General features: G+C 37.9%; 2 protein-coding genes across 2 annotated transcripts in view; one reads left to right on the plus strand and one right to left on the minus strand.

The window, feature by feature from the left end:
* Window positions 1-10,141, plus strand: part of OVA1 (methionyl-tRNA synthetase / methionine-tRNA ligase / MetRS (cpMetRS)) — a 42,815-nt gene extending 32,674 nt beyond the window's left edge. The window contains exons 8-12 of the mRNA XM_089168096.1: window positions 2,496-2,676; window positions 4,265-4,380; window positions 7,898-8,053; window positions 8,812-8,940; window positions 9,030-10,141. Of these exons, the coding sequence (XP_089024222.1) occupies window positions 2,496-2,676; window positions 4,265-4,380; window positions 7,898-8,053; window positions 8,812-8,940; window positions 9,030-9,197 (750 nt within the window). The 3' untranslated portion in view covers window positions 9,198-10,141. The remainder of the gene's footprint in view (window positions 1-2,495; window positions 2,677-4,264; window positions 4,381-7,897; window positions 8,054-8,811; window positions 8,941-9,029) is intronic.
* A 4,368-nt stretch (window positions 10,142-14,509) lies between these two features.
* LOC149028048 (BEL1-like homeodomain protein 1) lies at window positions 14,510-18,513 on the minus strand. The gene is given in 6 exon segments (XM_089168107.1): window positions 14,510-15,394; window positions 15,397-15,589; window positions 15,680-15,740; window positions 15,870-16,243; window positions 16,591-17,755; window positions 18,038-18,513. Coding segments are annotated over 5 exon segments (2,241 nt in total). The 5' UTR covers window positions 17,512-17,755; window positions 18,038-18,513; the 3' UTR covers window positions 14,510-14,702.
* Between the last annotated feature and the right edge of the window lie 836 nt (window positions 18,514-19,349).

Here is a 19,349-nt window from a genome sequence, read left to right on the forward strand (position 1 = left end):
CCACAAAAAAAGGCAAAAATTGAGAGTTCCTGCGAGATATGACGAGATATGGCACGATCTATAATTGTCATTCAAATTTATGTGGATAACAAGATATTTAATGTTACTGATGAAAGTTTGTGTTCCAAGTGTAGCAATTGTATGCGTAGTGAATTTGAGATGAGCGATTTGATGGGTGAATTAAATTTCTTTCTTGGGTTGCAACTTGCAAATTAAGCAACATGAAAAAGGCATATTCATAAATCAAAGTAAATATATCAAAGAACTTATAAAGAAGTCTTATATATGTACCCAAAAATCTATTACTACCCCTTACCCAAAAAATAAAATAAAATCAATTACTACCCCAATGAGCACCTGCCATAGACTATGGATGATGAAGGCATTCCTTTCGATCCAACGTGATATCGTGGCATGATCGAAGGTCTATTATGCTTGATAGGAGACTTGATATCATATTCAGTGTGTCCTTGAGCTAGATTCCAAGCCGAACCTAGACACCCATGCAAGTGTTGTTAGTAGAATACTAAAGTACCTCCAAGGCACCATGGACTTAGGACTATGGTACCCTATGAACAATGACTTTGATTTGTTAAGTTTTTCTGATGTAGACTTTGTTGGGTGCCATGTGGACCGTAATAATACTAGTGGCACCTGTCACTTTATTGGTTCATGTCTTGTCTAATGGTTTAACAAAGAGTAAAACTTTGTGTCTCTGTCTACTTTACTTTGTGTCTCTGTCTACCACCAAAGTTGAATATATAGCTGCATGTAGGTGTGGTGCTCGAATTCGTTGGATGAAGCAGACCTTTCATATTAAGAAAAAACAATGCAAAATCAAGAACCCAAGATTTTATGCGGTTCACCCGGAGGCTACATCCACAACCGAGCAATGTGGTGTTTCATTATGACGAAGAAGAAGAAGAAGATAATTACAGCCTAGCTGTTTTTCTCCTCCTTCTCAGCCCCTGTTAAGACACTATAAATAGCTACATGTAAAAATCTACTTCAAATGGACATTGACAGAAATGCCCCTCTACTCAAAAAGGAACCGCCAGGAAAGTGCTTTTTAACAATTATGAAAATTAGCAAGTGGTAATTTTAACTTTTTAGTGGGGGCTATCATGTTGGCAAAGGGTATTATCTCTCCCCCCCCCCCCCCCCCTTGAAATTATGAGTCATCAAGTGTTATTTCCTAGGTCAGAAATTTTTTTTGTTGGGCCTTGCATTAAGGCTAACACGCTTATTCTGAGATTTGAATTCTTGTATGTAACAATTGCTTATCCCAAAATATTAAGCTTTTAAACCAGGTTTACAACAGTGTAATCAATACATAAAAACATATACATTTGTTTGTTTTCCATTACTTAATAGAGAAATTGGTTAAATCAAAGTTGTTATCTTTGACATTTAAGTGTCTTGGGATTTTCATCTGCTGCTCAAGTTCAGTTTGATATTGCAATTTGAAGTTTCATCTTCATAACATAGAACAAAATTCAGTCAAAACTTGTGAAATTTTGAACGAAATTTCCCATTTTGGGAACCTCAAAACGAAAAACTAGGGGACCCAAAAAAAATCCCAAGTTTTGATTGAAACCGTCGAAATATCTTTAAAACTTGTCGAGACTTCAAAACCTGTCGAAACCTGGTTCAACCAAGCTTGACCAGGTCTAGCTGGTTCATGAGAAAAAAAATTTTTTTTGCCAAATTTCGTGGAAACCTAAGACTTTTTCCTGCAAGTTTCATAATTTTGCAAATTTTCAATTTTTTTGTTTCTTTCATGTTCCCCCAAATACCCCCTCCATCAGGTTTTCCATATCCAAATTGTGTATTCCCTCAAACTGGTTATCTTAGGCATGTTGATGACCAGACCTATAAAATTGTAGTTGTCGATCACCTTGACAACCATAGGTATAAAATGTCATGGGGTGTCTATGTTTGTTGGTTGGAGGAGAAGATGCTACAGGTATAGTACTATTCAGCTCACAGGATGGATCCTCCGAGACACTCCTCTTGGCATTGAGTTGTACTTTCCTTTTATTGTCAGTTACTTTGTATTTGATGTTTTAAAGTTAGAAATTATATATTGAATGTTATATATTTAAGTAGTTAAGTTTATAGTGTACTTCTTGGACAACTCTACATTGATGTTATATACATTGAATGACATATCTACATTGATTTTTTTTTAGCAAAATGCATGTGTCAATGTGTTCTTCATACTCTAATTAGCTTAAATGCAAAGTCCTACCCTAAAATACTCCCTAAAACCAGTCAAAACTTGCATGAAAAAGTCCTAGGTTTCCTCGAAATTTCCTAGTTTCCTTCCTAGGTTTCCCATTTTCACCCGGTCAAAACTTGAGTTTCCCTCTAATTTTTTTTCTATGCTTCATAATTTGATAATGAATAATTATATCAATAGTGATTTATTGCATTAAATCTTATATATTTATTTTCATTTCATGCAGCAATGCTTTTTATTTTGAAAATTTTAGGATGGCATGAAGATGGGAAAGTCTCTAGGAAATACACTTGAGCCAAATGACTTAGTGCACAGATTTGGGTCTGATGCAGTTAGATACTTCTTCCTCAGGGAAATGGAATTTGGAAGTGATGGTGACTATTCTGAGGAACGCTTTATTAATACCGTCAATGCCCATCTTGCCAATACAGTTGGTATGCTTTCTTGTTCTTTATGATTTGTTTTTAGCTGTTGCTACTGGGTCATGTGTTCAAGTCCTGAAGACACTGAAGACAGGGGTAAGGTTGCATACATTTGAACGACAACCCTGAAAACATACGAAAAAGACCCTGCCAAACGTGGGAGCCTTTTGAATTGATGATGGCCTTTTATCAGAACTCCAAACAAAACTGAAAAACCATTCATGGAAATTGATGATGCATAAGTGCCTACAATTCTCAAGTTTGCATGTGGCAACTGATGCCTTTTAGCCTCTAGGTTCTCGAAAATTGCCAAACCAAAAGCTTTCATCCTCCAAGGTCATTAAGAACTTGGCTTAAGAGGAAGGTCCATGGTATCATAAAATTGCTCAATCACAAAAATGTGGAGGACTAGGAGTGTAACTTCGGTCACAAAAATGCTATTTTTGTTGAGATTTCAATCTTTTTGGTGGAAATTTCCTGTCATTTCACCTGTCTAGCCTCCCAATGGTTGATTACTTCCAATATGCAGGTGAGGTGATTCCAGTAAAAATGTGGAGGACTAGGGGTGTTTCTTCCACAAAACTATGACAGAGCATGCATAATCATGCAGTTAGAGCAAAATGCATGCCAGCTCCATCAGACCCTGAGTGAACTCAGTCCATCATGTCATGGTTCATATTAGTAGACAATATTGTCTTCTTTGGAGTCTGATGTTAATTCTTCTCTATAGTTTGTACTATTTCTTAACCACATATTTCTTCATTCATGGTGCCTGATTTGCTTTCTTTGCCTGAATATTCTGTTTTCTAGTACTAAACCAATGTGTAGAGTTGACAATATTACAGACACAGTCAGGCTTGACATTTTCTACCTACCAAAGATGTAAATCCAAAACACCACTTTGTTTGAACTTTTCTTGCAGTATGAAGGATCACATATGTTTTATATAGGCTAAGACGAGGCTTCCTTGAAATATCAAAGCCTAAAACGGCCTTGCTTATGAAACAGCCAACAGAAATAATTCGCTAAAGATAGGCACTATTGGCAGAGTTTCAATCATGAGTGATCTGACTGAAACGGCCTTGAGGAGTTGAGTATTTACGCTACGGGTGTCATAAGCATGTCAGCAAGTGCACTCGCATACTGATACAGGGAAATCTTGCTGACCCAGCAATATTGCTATTATTATGTGTAGCATCCACAAACCAAAACCTGTCAGCGATACCCATGGAGGATGACCCCTAACCCACCTTCTCTCCACTTTTCAACATATGGAATGGTTTGCCAGAACCTTACATTGTCATGTTCACCACAAGCCCCATGGTTTCTGTAATAATCTTCTTCTTCTTCTTTTTTAAATGAATTTTATAGTGATTTTCGTTGCACTAAAAATTCACTCTTTCTCCCATAATTCACGAAAAATATGGTGAAGAATAAATGTCATGGACCAAGTTGACCAAATCCAAGATATCTATGGGGCAGCAAGCAGATCCCATGTGTGGATTGTAGTTGCTATTGTCCTTATAGTCTGCTTCATGAATAAATATTTATTTGTTGAGATGCTTATGTCAATTCAACAATTTGACATTAATTTGTGCAGGAAATCTTCTGAACCGTACACTTGGACTCCTGAAAAAAAACTGCCATTCAACTTTGGCAGTTGATTCAAATATTGCTGCTGAAGGAAGCACCTTCAAAAACACTGTAGAGGAGTTGGTAAGAGTTTATACAAATGTTATTAAGGGCATTTTTTTTATGAGACCCTTGGAATGCTTTTCTCTCCCATGTGACACTATTATTGGAGTCCAAATTGTGTGGTGGACATAATGTCTGTCACCCTTAATTCATGTGGCTTGTTTCAGCAAAAATTGCACCATGTGGCACAATAAGAGGTGACTTTTGATGGGGAGGGGAATTGGAGGAAGTTTCAACACATGTAGACCATAAATCCAATTCCTCTTCTCCCGTTTCACGTTTTTCTTTTGTTGAGTAATGACTTCTCTGCGTGCTCAGTTATAGTATTACGACCAGTCTGGAGTACTGGTTTCCTATCAGTTTGATATCCACAGGATTACTGGGGAATAGCTAAGGATAAGGAGCTGTAAGTTTCTTCCCTAGCTTTCAGGAAGGATGATTATTTAGCCTGGATTCTGTGGCTAGCTATATTTGCTATTTTAAAGAATATGAAAGTATTGGTTTATGAATAGTATTGTTGAACAAATTGCTCTAGCTTCATTCATATTATTCCAAAAACTTTGTTTCAGTTGCCCAGAGGATTATTGCTCCGACCTTGCCAATAGTTCCTAGGATTCTACTAATTAGATAAAAAGAAAGAAGGGAAAATAAAATGAAGAAAATCTCCTCCAGAGAAATTTTATTGAAGTTTTCCTGAGTATTATTTTCAGTTGGTATTCATGCCTGTTATATTTCCTTAATTGCTTCTCCATGATTGGTTTATTATCCCAGAATGTTCTCTGATGCCAAGGAGAAAGGGGGGAAATAAGGATTACACCTCTGTAAAAAATGGTCTTTGGTTACCTCCTACTTCATTTGCAGTAAGACCTCAGGTGTATGTTTCCTTGATGATTTTCTGGAGTGGTGAGACTTCCTCTGGCATCTTTTCTCTTCTCCATATTCATAAAGAATGGTATCAGAACAGTAGTCATCTTATTCATGTTGGCATCAGAGTGGACTAATTTGATCTCTGTTGGGTCTTTAGGGCGTTTGGTAGTATTTTGGGCTTTTGCTTGCATAGCAGAGGAGCATGCCAGGCAAAATATTGAGATCTGTCATCGTTGGGGTCTTGAGCTCTTCTTTTTCCCACTTCCTCCCCTGGCCCCCACCCGTTTTCTCCTCTTTCTCATCTCCTGTGATGTTGCTTGGTGCAACCGTCTCAGACCCCATGTTTGTTGTACTTCTGTGTTCTTCCCTTAGTGAGCACAGTAATTTCGATGAAAAAAATGAGAGATGGCAATGGTCATTGCTTTAAAAGGTGTACCTTTGCTTCATGGTTTACGTCTTACATATGGAGGTTCTACCCTCTATTATCAAGGTTCAAGATACTGAATTATTTCAACCGATGCCAAAATGTTGATTAAATTCTGTACTTTTGTGGCAGCAAGTTTTGGTAAAGGGTTTTGAGGCTCAAATGGCTAAAGTAGGTTCCAAAACTTCTAGGAAACCTTATTTTTTTACCTTATAAACAGTGGAACCTTTAGGTTTTTAAATCACAACTAGAACGGTAGTTTGACTTTGGAGCCTGTTTTGGTAGTATTACACTGTATGCTGCTGTTCGATATTGCCTATTCCAAACAAAGTTTATTACAAAAACACAGGTGATTCGATTAAACAACTTAATATGCATTACGAACAAATAGAAATAAAGTTACCTTCCATTTCATAAATCATATATTATATGGTTCATTATAGCATGTCAAATATATGAGACTCAAGGATCTCAGCACGTCACCTTGTTGCTCATTCTACATTCCCACTACCACATTGAGACCTAGGTAGGACAAAACCTCTTAAATTTTTTTTCGATAGGTAAATTTTGTATTAAAGAAGAGGAAGAAGTGCAGAAAATAGGCTAACTCAGAGAACCCTATCTAGTTAGTAAAGAAAGGGGTTTAGGTCCCTGAGCCAAGCGGGACATAACAACAGTCAAACTGGAATGGAATTATTACCAATTAGTTTCTGTAGTACACCTCCTTTTTCATATTTGCCTGCACCAAAGCATCTAGAATGTTGCTATTGCTGTGAAGCAAATTATCCTCTTAACTGTATCAATCATGGTTCAAGTAATTGTTATCGGATCAGCCATATCTTTGAATGATATGATGCTGATCCGTAGTACTGACTGAAGTTAATGTTGTAGGTAAAACAATTTTTTGTAATAAATTTTTTTTGGGTCAAGGGTAAAAGCAACCAATCTAGATTGGTATTGCATCAGTCTCTCCTGATACCAATTATCAAAGTGACTGAGCATGTCATGGTATGCAAACTGAAGGAAACTAACCTTGGCCTAGGGTATAGATATTTGAACTATGAGGAAATTAAAAGCAATTTCTATTGGATGGGTGCTGGAACCAGCACTAGCATGTATCAATGGGGGTTTGGGAACAAGAAGACATTGTCCACAAATATGACACAGTATGCGATCCACACCCAACACAAAGGGTGACGATGATGAAGAGATATATAGTTCCCATGGTCACCATACCTTCCATAGTCAGAACTCGTAATCTCTGGCATATGATGGTGCACGCCACTACCCCCCATACTTACTACTCTCCTCGAGGCTCAGGCCTTTAAGAGTGCTAGTCAAGCTTGTAACTGAAATATCCATAAACTCCATGCTATCATCCACCTCAGGAAGTAGTATAAATCAGCAGCTCAAGCCTCTCAACTAGCCTGCACATACAGAGGGTTGTACACTGTATCAGCATCCACCGGAGTGTTCTATCTAGCTCTCACCATGAAATCACGACTTGATATATGACTTGTTTATCATTCCCATGACCACTACCAGCATCCCCATCACTTCACCATCAAATGGGTAGGGTATGCTAGTATTGCCACTAGAATGCGACCAGTTGATGTGCTCATCATCATCCCCACCTGGCTGAGACAACATGTTAGGGTGTTTGAGAATGAACATAGCCCTCTCAAATGTCATTGCCATCAGTATCCATTTAGCAAGTTATGTTAATCTAATGCTATGCTTTTAGACTTGTTTCTTTACCTATGCTCATCTGTGGTGCGAGAAGCCTTGCTAACTTGTTACTGCATCCGGGTGCTTAACCATTGTGTTACTTACATAGAATGCCCCGCCTAACCCTTGCTCATTGTTCACTACAGCCGGGTCAACGTACGACTGAAGTGGCTTTTCGATTTCTTTTTCTCTTGTTTTTCTTTTTGGGTGGGGGTGGGGAAGAGAGGAAAGGGAAGGGTTTGTTGGGTCCTCTGCCAACTCAACACATCAACCCTGCTTTATCCAGACTTGGGGCAACCAGCAGAACACTGGCTGGATTAGTAACTCATAAGGATTCTTATTAGTTGGGCACAGCACAAGAGGGCTTCTCATTTAGTGTTAGAAATTTTCCTCTCCCCAATTAACTGGTCATATATTTCCCCTCTTGATCATCAGTCTATTTATTTATTTATTTTTATTTTGGTGTCAAGTGGAAAATAAAAGAGTCACTTTGGTGACTAATGCATTTTGTTTTTTTAGGTTGAAAAAGCAAGAGTTCATTATGACAATCTGGCACTGTCATCAGCTTGTGAAGCTGTATTGGAGATTGGCAATGCAGGCAACTTGTACATGGATGAGCAAGCACCATGGTCTCGTTTTAAGCAAGGAGGTTCTTCCTCTGACGAAGCTGCAAAGGTTTTTCTTATTTTTGTTATTAATATTATCTGGTTTTGGATAGTTAACTCCCCCTGTGTGTCTGTGTGTCTGTGTGTGAGCAAATCCAAGAAGAATTATCAGGGTCATATTTTAATGTCCATGGATGGAGTGCTTCATTCGATATTATTTGTTCACTGCATATCACTTCAGTCCACCCCCTCAGTATGACAACCATAATTCTTCCTGATGAATTCCTCCAGTCCAACTTCTCTGTAAAATAAATGAATTGTCCAAGTACACTCCCCTAAAGGCTGTGTCTCATTGTGTTTCTTGTAATCATTTGAGTCAGGTACTGCAAGCTCATATTCTCCTCCTTTAGGATGAGAGTTAAGAGTTCAATGGATTCTGTGATCCTTGACCTGGGTCATTTTGCTCTTAATCAGAAGTTGATTCAGCATGAATTGTTTGTATCACTTGATCCAGGTTGATATTGGGACGGTTCTGGCTTGCCCCGTCTTGAAATTTCATTTAATTTCTCCTTTTGCTTTCTGGATTGGCTGTGGTTGTTTGCCTGGGTGGTCAAATCAAGAATGATCAGTACCATATGATGATGAGTTGGTCCATGATACCAAGGTCATTATTTTTTCATCTGAGCCAATGTGCTTGACTGAGGGGACTGGCCTGGTTGTTATATTACTATATATCAAAGGCCACAATTTTCTAACTGAATTTCATCTTTTTATTTAGTTGCTGACATTTTATTCACCCAAAAGAAATCTTGGCAACATTCTGGACAGGACCTGGTGGTTATATTGGAAGCAATGAGGATCATAGCTATTTCTTTGTCTCCCATAGTTCCAAGTTTATGTCTGAAGATATATGAACAGCTGGGTTATTCGAAGGACCAGTTTGAGACCCTGACCTGGGTATCTCTCTCACTCTCAGCATCTGACTGCTTGTTGATTTACTTGTTATTTAACTTCTATAGCCTGATCTGTTGATTTTATGTATACAGAGTGATGCCCAATGGGGTGGGCTAAAGCAGGGTCAGGTCATGGCACAACCTAAACCCATCTTCGCAAGGATTGAAAGCATAACTGAAGGGGAAGCTGGAGGTGAAACAACCAAGAAGGCGGCAAAAGGTAAAAGAATACCTCAGCCACAGGGAATTGCTGAAGCTTAAACTTCGTTGGCTTCAGGTTTATGATGATATCCACCTGCTTTACAAATCTGAGTCGGTCTTTGGGTAACATGATTACATAAAATAACTATTTTCTGAAACCAACTCGCCTGAGCTATAGGTTGAACTGAAGCAAAGGCATTTTTTAATCTCCTTAGTTCTTTTCTTTTTAATATTTTAGGGGAGTGACAATGTATGGAGATTCTGTGCATTGATGATTCATTAAAAGGAGAGGGGGTTGGGTGCCTCATTCGTATTGTAATGCCTTTGTAGCAATTTTTCGTACTTGCAGATATGTAGGGAACCAACTTGGTTGTGTAAGGCTGAAGTCAATAAAGACCAACTCTTGCCACCCCCAGAATGTAAAACCATGTTGACTGTTCAGGAATTAGTTTAGATACATCTGAAATTTATTTTCTTCCCAAATCGTTACCTGTTAGATTGAAACACTCATTTTTTTCAGTTGTACCTTAAGAGGCTAAAGCCTCGGGAAGAAAAACATTTAAGAATTCACATGACGTTGTGAATATAGGATTTCTTTAATGCTAGAACTTTGGAAGGACAATGGGGAAGGGATGGAGGGTTGACAACCGGGTGGGCAAACACCAACCGTAGAGTGAATCTTTTATTGGATAGAGGATTGTGTTTCTTTTGCACTTTTCTACTATGCATTTGAAAGTAAGGGTTTACCTTTGAGTATTTATGGTTTATTTTATCAACATTTTGAGATAAATTTTCCTCTTAAATGTGGGGTAGAGGGATGTGAGGGAAGTAGGACTGTAACAGAGACGGGCTTTTGCCATCCTAAGCCCAGCACTATATATTTTAATTTAAGTTCATTTTCGCCCCAACTCTAATTCAGGGCTAAGGCTTATTGTCCTTGACCCTAAACGTTAAAAGGCCAAGCCAAGCCCATTCTTGCCATAAGTGGCCCTGATTGGCTTTGATTTGCCCTGATTTGCCTCTATACTTGACCCTGTTTCTTTGCCTGAATGGTTTTGTTCCTAGCCCTGGCCCTAATTGACCCTATACTTGACCCTAGCCTTGATTGATCCTACTCTTGTCTCTGTTCCTAATTCATTGAGATCAAGCATTAGAATAAAACTAGGGTCAGGATTAGAACTAGAATCAAGGCCAAAATCAGGTCTAGGGTCAAGGTAAAAAATCAGGGACGGGTCAGAATAGGCCCAACGAGTCAAAGATTAATCCATAGACCCGCCCTTAGCCTTAACCCGTCTTCAAAGCCAAAATCTTGAGTACAAACCTCGTTGGGGCTCAGGGCAGACTTAGGGTTAGGCCAAACTTGCACCCTAGAGAGAAGCGCGATTCTTTATATCGACTGATAAAAGATCCTAGATCTCCATTTATTATTGATTAAGGAAAAATATGTTCTCTTTTCAACGTTTTCTTGTCTCTATTCACTTGCACGAAACGCATCCACAAAACAAGAGGAAAGAGGATAACTTCCTCTCCCACCATTTTCAAAAAGACAAAGAATACAAGTCGAATCAAAAGAGTGAGGTGACACGAGAAGATTGGTGGTCACTTCCTCATCACCTCATGTATGTGGGCTCTCATAGTGTTTGAAGAATTCAAATAAATCCGGAAGGATCTTCAGGTAAAACGTCATTTGCAAGGTTTAAAGTATTCCACAATACCATATGATACTAGTCGATACATATTCACATTTGACCCAACCGATACAATACATCTCAAAACATCTCTCCATTGAATTACACTAAAATACATTAGTTAGAGCGATACAATACTCGATACAGGATGATACGTCTCTTAAAATCACCTTACCGATATGATACTCAATACCGATACTTTAAACCTTAGTCATTTGTATTAAAATAAGGATAGAAAAGTATATTAGAAAAATTACATTTGCAGCATATATCATTTCCTCCCATCATCCACATACAATCTCTTACGTCTCGAAAGTTTCCATGGCATCTTTTCAATCCTATAACGTTAATAAGTCGTTTGCTAGTCTCTTTCTTCACCATCTGTATTTTTAGCGAATGAATTGCAGTGGAAGGTCTCCTCAAACTACAAGGAGCTAATTCAACTGTTTTAATCAGATATTGATGAAAAGTGATTAGTTAGCCATTCCTGTTATTATAGGTATAGGTACAATCGATCGATTCTAAATATCAAAAAAATTAGAAAATAAAACTGTTTGATCAAATCGGATTCCAACATTGTCTATCAGTCCCAATCAAAAACGAACAATTTCATTAGAAGGTCCCACATCTTTTTTTTTTAATGAGTGTGGTTTTATGTTATCTCGTACCGTAACTATACAATTCCTTTGCTTGTGGAATCTTTTTACCATGAGAGATATTGAATCATTGACTAAAGCTAAATTTTGTAATGCATTAGGATTAGGGCATCCCATTAGTAAACCGGTTCGGACCGCTTCATCCGATTTTGATAATATCGATCTTGTTTTCTTGAAAGAATTGAGATATTTATTCGTAAAAGCGTGCTCAACATTCTTTATGCTTCAGCATCTATGCACATGGCATTTCACTATGAATCTTTGTGATTATTATCTAAAGAAGACGAACAAAGTCATCAATATAAAGACTTTTGGTATCTATTTGAGTAGATGACAACTCTCTATCTTTGTCATACCTTCTCTTCCGCATCTTTATTTCTTTTGAGCCTTTTGTACTCTTTTTTATATGCCCTTTGATCTTTATATGTTGGGGTTGTGTCTAAATGACGTCTCTTTAATGTATTTAAACTTGTTATTTTTCAAATTTCTCTTGTTTTATTCTCAAAAGTTCTTAAGGAATATTAAAAGGAACATTAAAACTAAGTTGCAACTATAATTCTAATTTATCATCAAAATTTGACAAAAAGATGCACATTCCTTAGAACTTATGTGTGTAATCATATTAGTACATTTAGTTACAATATTATATGCCATATTAAGGATAAAAATAAATAAAAGGGTGGATTACCACATTTTTTTGATAATTTGAGGCATGTTGAAGATTTCATATTAATATCTTAGTTACAGAATTGGGTTTACTATTCAACAGAAATTATTTTCTCTTTTATCTAATATGTATTTATAATAATAATGATTATTATCATTATTATTTTTTTCTTTTTGTTGAAAGGTCATTTCCTCTTAAATGAAAAAGGAAGAAAAAAAATGTAGAATACAACTGCGGCACTTAGTATTACAAAATTAAATATCAAAACCTCTCACTAATATCTTTATTTATTGTTAAATATATAGAGTATTGCCTTTGCTCACCGGCGGACCCGACAAAGCGAGCCAAACCCAGGGACCCACCGCCAAATAATTAAAAAAGAATAGACCCACAAAGGGGGCCCACACATTGAAAAAATGATGAATTATTGATAATGATATATTTCGACAAAATATACGAAAAAAGCAACAAATAAAAAATATACAAGACCAACCCAAAAGAAAGCAAACCAAAATCGAAGGAGATATAAACCAAAAATTTTAGATAAGAGAGCAAACAAGGAGAGTTACCACAACTATAGACATATTCACAATAAAAATCAAATAACAAAAACGAAGAAAAAAGAACAAGAAAAAAATCAAATAAAAAGAAAACAAAAGAAAAAGAAGAAAAAAACAAAAATAAATTGAGAAAGAGAAAGAGACTTAATTTGGAGAGATTTTCCAAACAGCCACGCTATAGAAAGGGAAGAGAATAAAAGGAAAAAAGAGGAAGAGAATAGAGATAAGAAAAAAAAGGGATGAAGAGTTAGTTTTTAATTAAAATAACATTTTGATTTTTAATACCTAATAAAAAAAAATTCAAAATCCCTAACCCCGTATAGAAACGGAGAGAAAAATAGGAAGAAAAGAGAGAGAGAAGAGATGGGAGAATAAATAGGGATGATGAATTAGTTTTTTTATAGAATGACATTTATCCCACATTTACCTTAAAATGTCACATATGGGGGGGCAAATAGTGACATTTCACAGGGAAGAGAAAACCGGAAAATTAAAAGAATTAGAGAATATGCATAAAATTTTAAAAAATCCGGGGGGGGGGGGCCATGGCCCCCTCCGGCCCCTTCATAGGTCCGCCCCTGCCTTTTCTTACTCTTTTGAAGAAATTCTTTATTCCATATTTTTTTTTCATATTTTATGATAACCTTTGACATGAGCATGTCGATAATCTTTATGCAATCTCTACAAGTGTAAAATATAACTATTGGTTAGGCATTTAATAACTATACAGAAATGTGTAGGTAACATGTATTTTTTTACTTTAATACAGATTTTTTTTGTTCAAAATATAGATAACCTAATTATCATCCTTGCATGAAGAGATAATCTCTAGATATTTGAAATTTCCGGACTTATATAACCAAACAAGCCCTAAAGCAACCAATAAATATTCAATGAAAAGCAAACATAGTAATTAATTAATGGTACTTTCTTCATCGATGCATCTTGACTACTCGATCATCATCATTCTGCACTCCATCTTCGATCTCTTCCTAATCAATGGTATATTGGCCTTTTCTCTCAGTGTTATTGCTTAAACATATTTATAGCCACCAACCTCTTTGGTATCTGAATGGTTTGTCTCAGCCATGGTCAACCTTGAGACCAAAGGTTCAAGGGTTCAAGGCTTGGCAACAACAGCAGCCAACATCAAACATAAATTATAGGGAACAAAGAGGTTTATGCATGATCACTCATATACGAAGACATTAAATGGAAGTTGAGGGGTATATTGCAAACCCTAATCTCCTATGCAACAATGGAGTATATAATCACGCACCATGCACAGCTGAATACAAACCTTTTCCCTATACAAGTAATATAATATATGCAAGCATTCTGGATTCTCTCTCTCTCAACTTCCTTTGTTAATGATTGCCCAGAAAAAGGAAAAAAAACTTCCTTTGCTAATATCCATCAAAAGGAGGAAGAGAGAGAGAGAACACAAAGATGTTAGCATGCATATGGTGGCCTTAGCATAATGCTTTTTTTGCGTACTTAGATATATCTTTATGAAGATGATTATTGTTTATACAAGTGCGCCTACTGTACAAAAACAGGACCAAAGGGTGGTTCAAAACCCAAAAATCATGTAAAACATCTGAGATGTGAATGATTACAATCGCACATGAGTCAGGATAGACTTCGCAAACATAAATATATTTGTATTCCCTACAACTGATTTGCATGTTCATGATAATATTTATCACCAAAAGATAATATGAGTGTAAATATACAATCACCAACCTTATGATATGATCATCGAACCCCTAAGTAAAAATCTGTTAATTTTGTTTCTATATCTACACTAAGGCTAGCTTAAAATTCCTATCTTCCTCAGAAATAAAAGAAAGCAAGCAAGAGGGAGTGGAAGAGTTCTCCTTAATTTTGTCTCCTCCCTCCAATGGTTTTGGACAAATCTTCAAATTCTGGTAAAGTGAGAGATTGGAGAATGTGGGGGTGACAATTACCGGATAAGGGTGGTGAGCCATTTTTCAGGCCACAAAATCTGGTAATAACTGAGCTACAAACCTTTTCCTGTTCTGAAGGTTGATGTTCTCATAAGTAGCAGTGGAGTGATGAGAAGTTGGACTAGTGTTGATTCCGCAGAAATCATTAGGTTCTGCACTACCCATTTGATCAATATTCCTCCCCAGTTGAATGCTTTGGTTTGAGAGGTATGGTTGTTGAGTTGCTCCTGATAGAGAAAGGTTTTCACAATGTGGAAGACCAAGAGTAAGTGAAACTCCATTGTTACCAGAAAATCTTGGTGGGAATTGATGATCAGGAACATCAAACCTCCCAAGCTCTCCAATGGAATATGCACTAAACGCTCCTCCTGCATGACTCGTCGCTCTCGTTATTAAAGGATAATCATCTCTGCTTTGCCTTTCTTCGCTGAATTTTGCACAGAAATCCCTATTTGTTGTCTCTCCTGGCTTCACGTCCATTTCCATTTCCATGGAAGGGAAGGTACCCACTGAATTCTGCAAGTTAATGGTTCTGGATTTCTTGGGACTTCTTTGCATCAACCCAACTTCCATATCTGATGATGACCCAATAAGTGAGAATCCACCTTGACCTTGAAGCTGGACGTTTCCAACCACTGTTGATGTAGAAGGACTTGAAATTGTAGCTGGTGGACCATTTGGATTAGTGTCTTCATTGGACTTTTTGAGGCTTTTTTTTTATCTGCTGCTCTGACTGGGTTGTTCTCCAGTGGATTACTTGGTTTGGATCCTGACTCTTCATGGAATTCACTTTTACTTGTTTTGGCCTCTGACCCACCATTCTGTTCTTGTTCTTTGATTTCCTCCATGTACATTTCTTCAACCATTGGCTTCCATAAACGAACTCGAGCATTTATGAACCAATTAGAGACCTGCATTATCCAAGATAAGAGCTCTCATTTTCAATCTGGTTATAGTACCCAGTAGAAGAGTTAAGGGAAGAAACGAATTTGTGACCTCACCTGGCTTCTGGTAAGCCCTGTTTGCTTTGCAAGCATGTGCTTGTCTGAATCCTTGGGATATCTGCAGAACAGAAACGAAACAAGTACAGAAAATTTCAATTACAAAACGACACTTCACGGTTACAGAACTTAAAAAACACAGTAGTCAAGAAAATGAAAGGACTATAGATTCATGTGGAGATATACTCACGGGTGAAGGAAGTGTTCAAATAGCCAAGCACGAAGAACCGAAACAGATCTCTCGGGCAACCCTCTTTGAGGTCTCCAAGCGTTATGTTGGATCATTCCCAACTGTTGAAGTGCCCTTTGTTGACGAAGTTGATGATCCACAAACCTGAGTCTAGAGCCCTCTGCCTTCCCTCCCAAGTAATCTTCTTCGCCCAAGCTTTTGCTAATAGCTTTGATTTGCCCTGAAATTGCATCTTTCAGACACCGAAATTGCTTCGAGATCGTTTGCAGAGCAAGGGCTGTGTATGTTTTTGCAGAACCGGGTCCTGTTGCTTGTTCAAATGAAGAAACCACAATCTGCATTTGGTGATGATATTGCCTGTACCTTTGTTCCACCTTCAAAATTCACAAAAAGCACATAAGAGAGGTATTAATTCTTGGTTCCTTGTAATACAATTAGGGATCAACAGCACATATGCAACGAGGAATATCTATGAAATTATCGTAATTGCAGAGCTAATGGCCCAAATTAAACTTAAAACAAAAATCCAAATCCAGAGAACTCAAAAGCTTAAATTTCACAAGTACGTTCAAATATCGGTTTCAAGGAGAGAGAAACTACACATGAAAGAAATCTACTGTCAAAAACTGTACAACGAACTTAACTTGACAGGTACCCTACTACAAAAAAATGATCTATTTATTGACAGGTACAGGATTTGGAAGAATTTCCATAAACATACCTCATCAAGCATGTTAATAAGCTTTGCCTTCTTCATCTGAAGCTCTTGCCTCTCAGCAGTTGAGAGATCGGTTCCAAGCTTTGGGCTTGTTTCACCTCCAGCTACACTAGAACCTTCTCCAGTTGCAGCAGTAGTAAACTCTCTCTTCAGCTTATTTTGCCCTTTATCCGCCTTTAAAGATTCATTTTTCATTCCATTCCTGACATTAACGACTTCATCCAGCAGCACTTGAGCTGCTTTCAGATACTTGGAACCCAACAGAACACTCTGCACACCAGAAATCCCATTAGACAACCCAGATGCTGACGAAGAGGAACCGCCGCCAGAGACCCTCATGTCATGACCCGGAGATATCACCGCCGGTTGGGTTGACGTCGGAATTTCGGATTCCGGATGATATGAACCATAAACGGGCTGCTGAGGCGAGAGGCTCAGAGACAACCCTTGTTGAGACGATGTCATTACTGAACGGCGAAGACCCAATTGCGAAGAAACATCTGTGCTGGTTCTGATGCCACCGACAGAATTGTTAGGTGTTGGTGCAGACGTGGTGGCAATTTGGTGGCTTTGCTGGCTTCCGGCGGCCGTGGGGTCCATGGAAGTCCATAGGTTGTAGTGAACTCGAGGTACGAAGCCATGAATGGATGACATATCGTTCTGCGCATGCATCGATTGACGGCCGTGGCCTTGAGGAGAAGCTGAGTTGACGGCGGTGGTTTGGAGGGGAATTCCGACCAAGTGGTGGTTCTGGTGGGTTGGTGGTGGTTCTGGGTTAGGGAGGCTTGAGGGGTTGAGGAAAACCATGTTTGATGTTGCTGGGGACTGTGTGTCAGGGTATCCGACATAGCCAGGGTTCATCAGATAAAGCGTCTGCAACCCGTCAGCTTGGATTTCCGAATTTCCATGAAAGTACGTCGCCATCGATTTGAAAAATAAATCTTGGGATCTTCTCGTCTATCAACTGAAAAGCGACTACGTTAGCCTTGACAACCAATCCAATTTCTCTCACTCACCCTCACCACTACTACTGCTGCAACTATTACAGGCTTACAGCTACTGCTTCTCTCTCTCTCTCTCTTTCTTCCTTCAGCCCATTTGGGAGCTTGAGCTGTTGACCGTTTATCTAAATTCTATATCGTCAGCTTTGGAGAAGAAGAACAACCACCTGAAAAGAAACCAAAATAGAAGAAACTGTTGATAAGCTGAGACGAGGCAAGTATTCTGGATTGAATCTATAAACCTTAGCTGTGAAATCCTATCAAAACCCATAGTCAGATCCAATTCAGGTTTGCAAAAGATCCCTCCGTTTCCCTTTTCACTTCTTCTTCCTTCGACAGAATTGTGATTTATATGAAGGAAGTTTAAGGGAAGGTAGAAGATTTGTTATCATGACGAAGAAGAAGAAGAGACTGCTTAGACAGATTTTAATTAATATTGATATTGGTACCTTCTGTGATGGAAATCTGAGTAAACGTGCAGAGAAGAAGAATTTCACTTAGTGGCCCAAAACCCATCAAAGCTCTTGCAGAGACACAGGTCATGATCATACAATTATGGCTAACATACCCGAAGATTGATTCTCCAAGTACAGAACACTTCAACTCTCAATTTAGCTATCTATATATCACTCGATCAGTTCTTTTGGGGTTTTCGTTTGTCAGGTCAGGTTTTTGCAGCTTTCACACCCAAAAAGGAAACAAGTGCGAGAGAGATAGGAAGGGAGAGGGGGGGGGTGGAGATGGAGATCGATGTGGAGCTAAAGGACCTGAGAAAAAGATACCCATATCTTTCTGTTGTTCATTATCCCAACATTTATAACAAAAAAATCTCTTGGAACAAAAGAAAATAAATATAAAAAAGAAGTGTCGATTGAAATAGCAATAAATTAAAGAGTTGTTGATTTGGTGATGGGAGTGGAGGGTGCATATGGCTTCTTGGTTCTTACCCTTCTTCTTCTCAAGTTTCTGCGCTGATCGAGTACCTGCTAATGGATCGATCAAAACAAGGGAACTTCACTGATTTGACCCTCCATTTCAAATCATTATATATGCAGGCACGTTTGATCGATGAACCCCAAAAAAAAGTAAAAATAAAGAAAAAGGAAAGAAAAAGAACCTTTCAGAGATGGATCGAGATGTTCAAAACTCCATCAATGTGTGAAGAAAGAAACAGCTGAAAAACGAGGAAACGTCTGCTTCCAGCCAAAATTTATTATAATCGAGAAAGAGAGAGAGAGAGAGAGAGAGAGAGAGAGAGAGTCTTATCATCAAATTAAATATCTGCCTTTGTCTTCTATTTAGTTTTCTTTTCTGCTTTTAAGATATAATTTTTTGTGGTTGGAGAATTTGGATGCCAGAGCTGGAAGAAAAAGCAATTGAAATGCTAAGGAACCCATCCAACCACCACCATAATACCAAATTTAAAAGATAAGATACAGCAACGAAAACAAATTTGAGAGGTAGAACTGTATACATACGTACGAATTATAACTCTTTATATAACATATACACCAATGCTAAGCGTGGCCGGTTACCATCTTCCATGATTATCTGGAGGCAAGAATAATAATTAATGCAGTGACGTCGTTGGGTCAGGGAGGGCCCATTAAGCATCAATTGAAAAGTTTAGATCAATTAGACAACATTGACCATATATTACTGATGTTTCATTATATTACTTCATTGATGTATATGAGTTAACTCATTCTATGTTAAAAAGACTAGAAGAAGAATGGAAGTCTTCTCTAACTCGGAGAAAAT

The sequence above is a fragment of the Hakea prostrata genome, chromosome 1 (genome assembly GCF_041222555.1).
Source record: "Hakea prostrata isolate BN-2017 chromosome 1, UWA_Hpros_2, whole genome shotgun sequence".
NCBI classification, from domain to species: Eukaryota; Viridiplantae; Streptophyta; class Magnoliopsida; order Proteales; family Proteaceae; genus Hakea; species Hakea prostrata.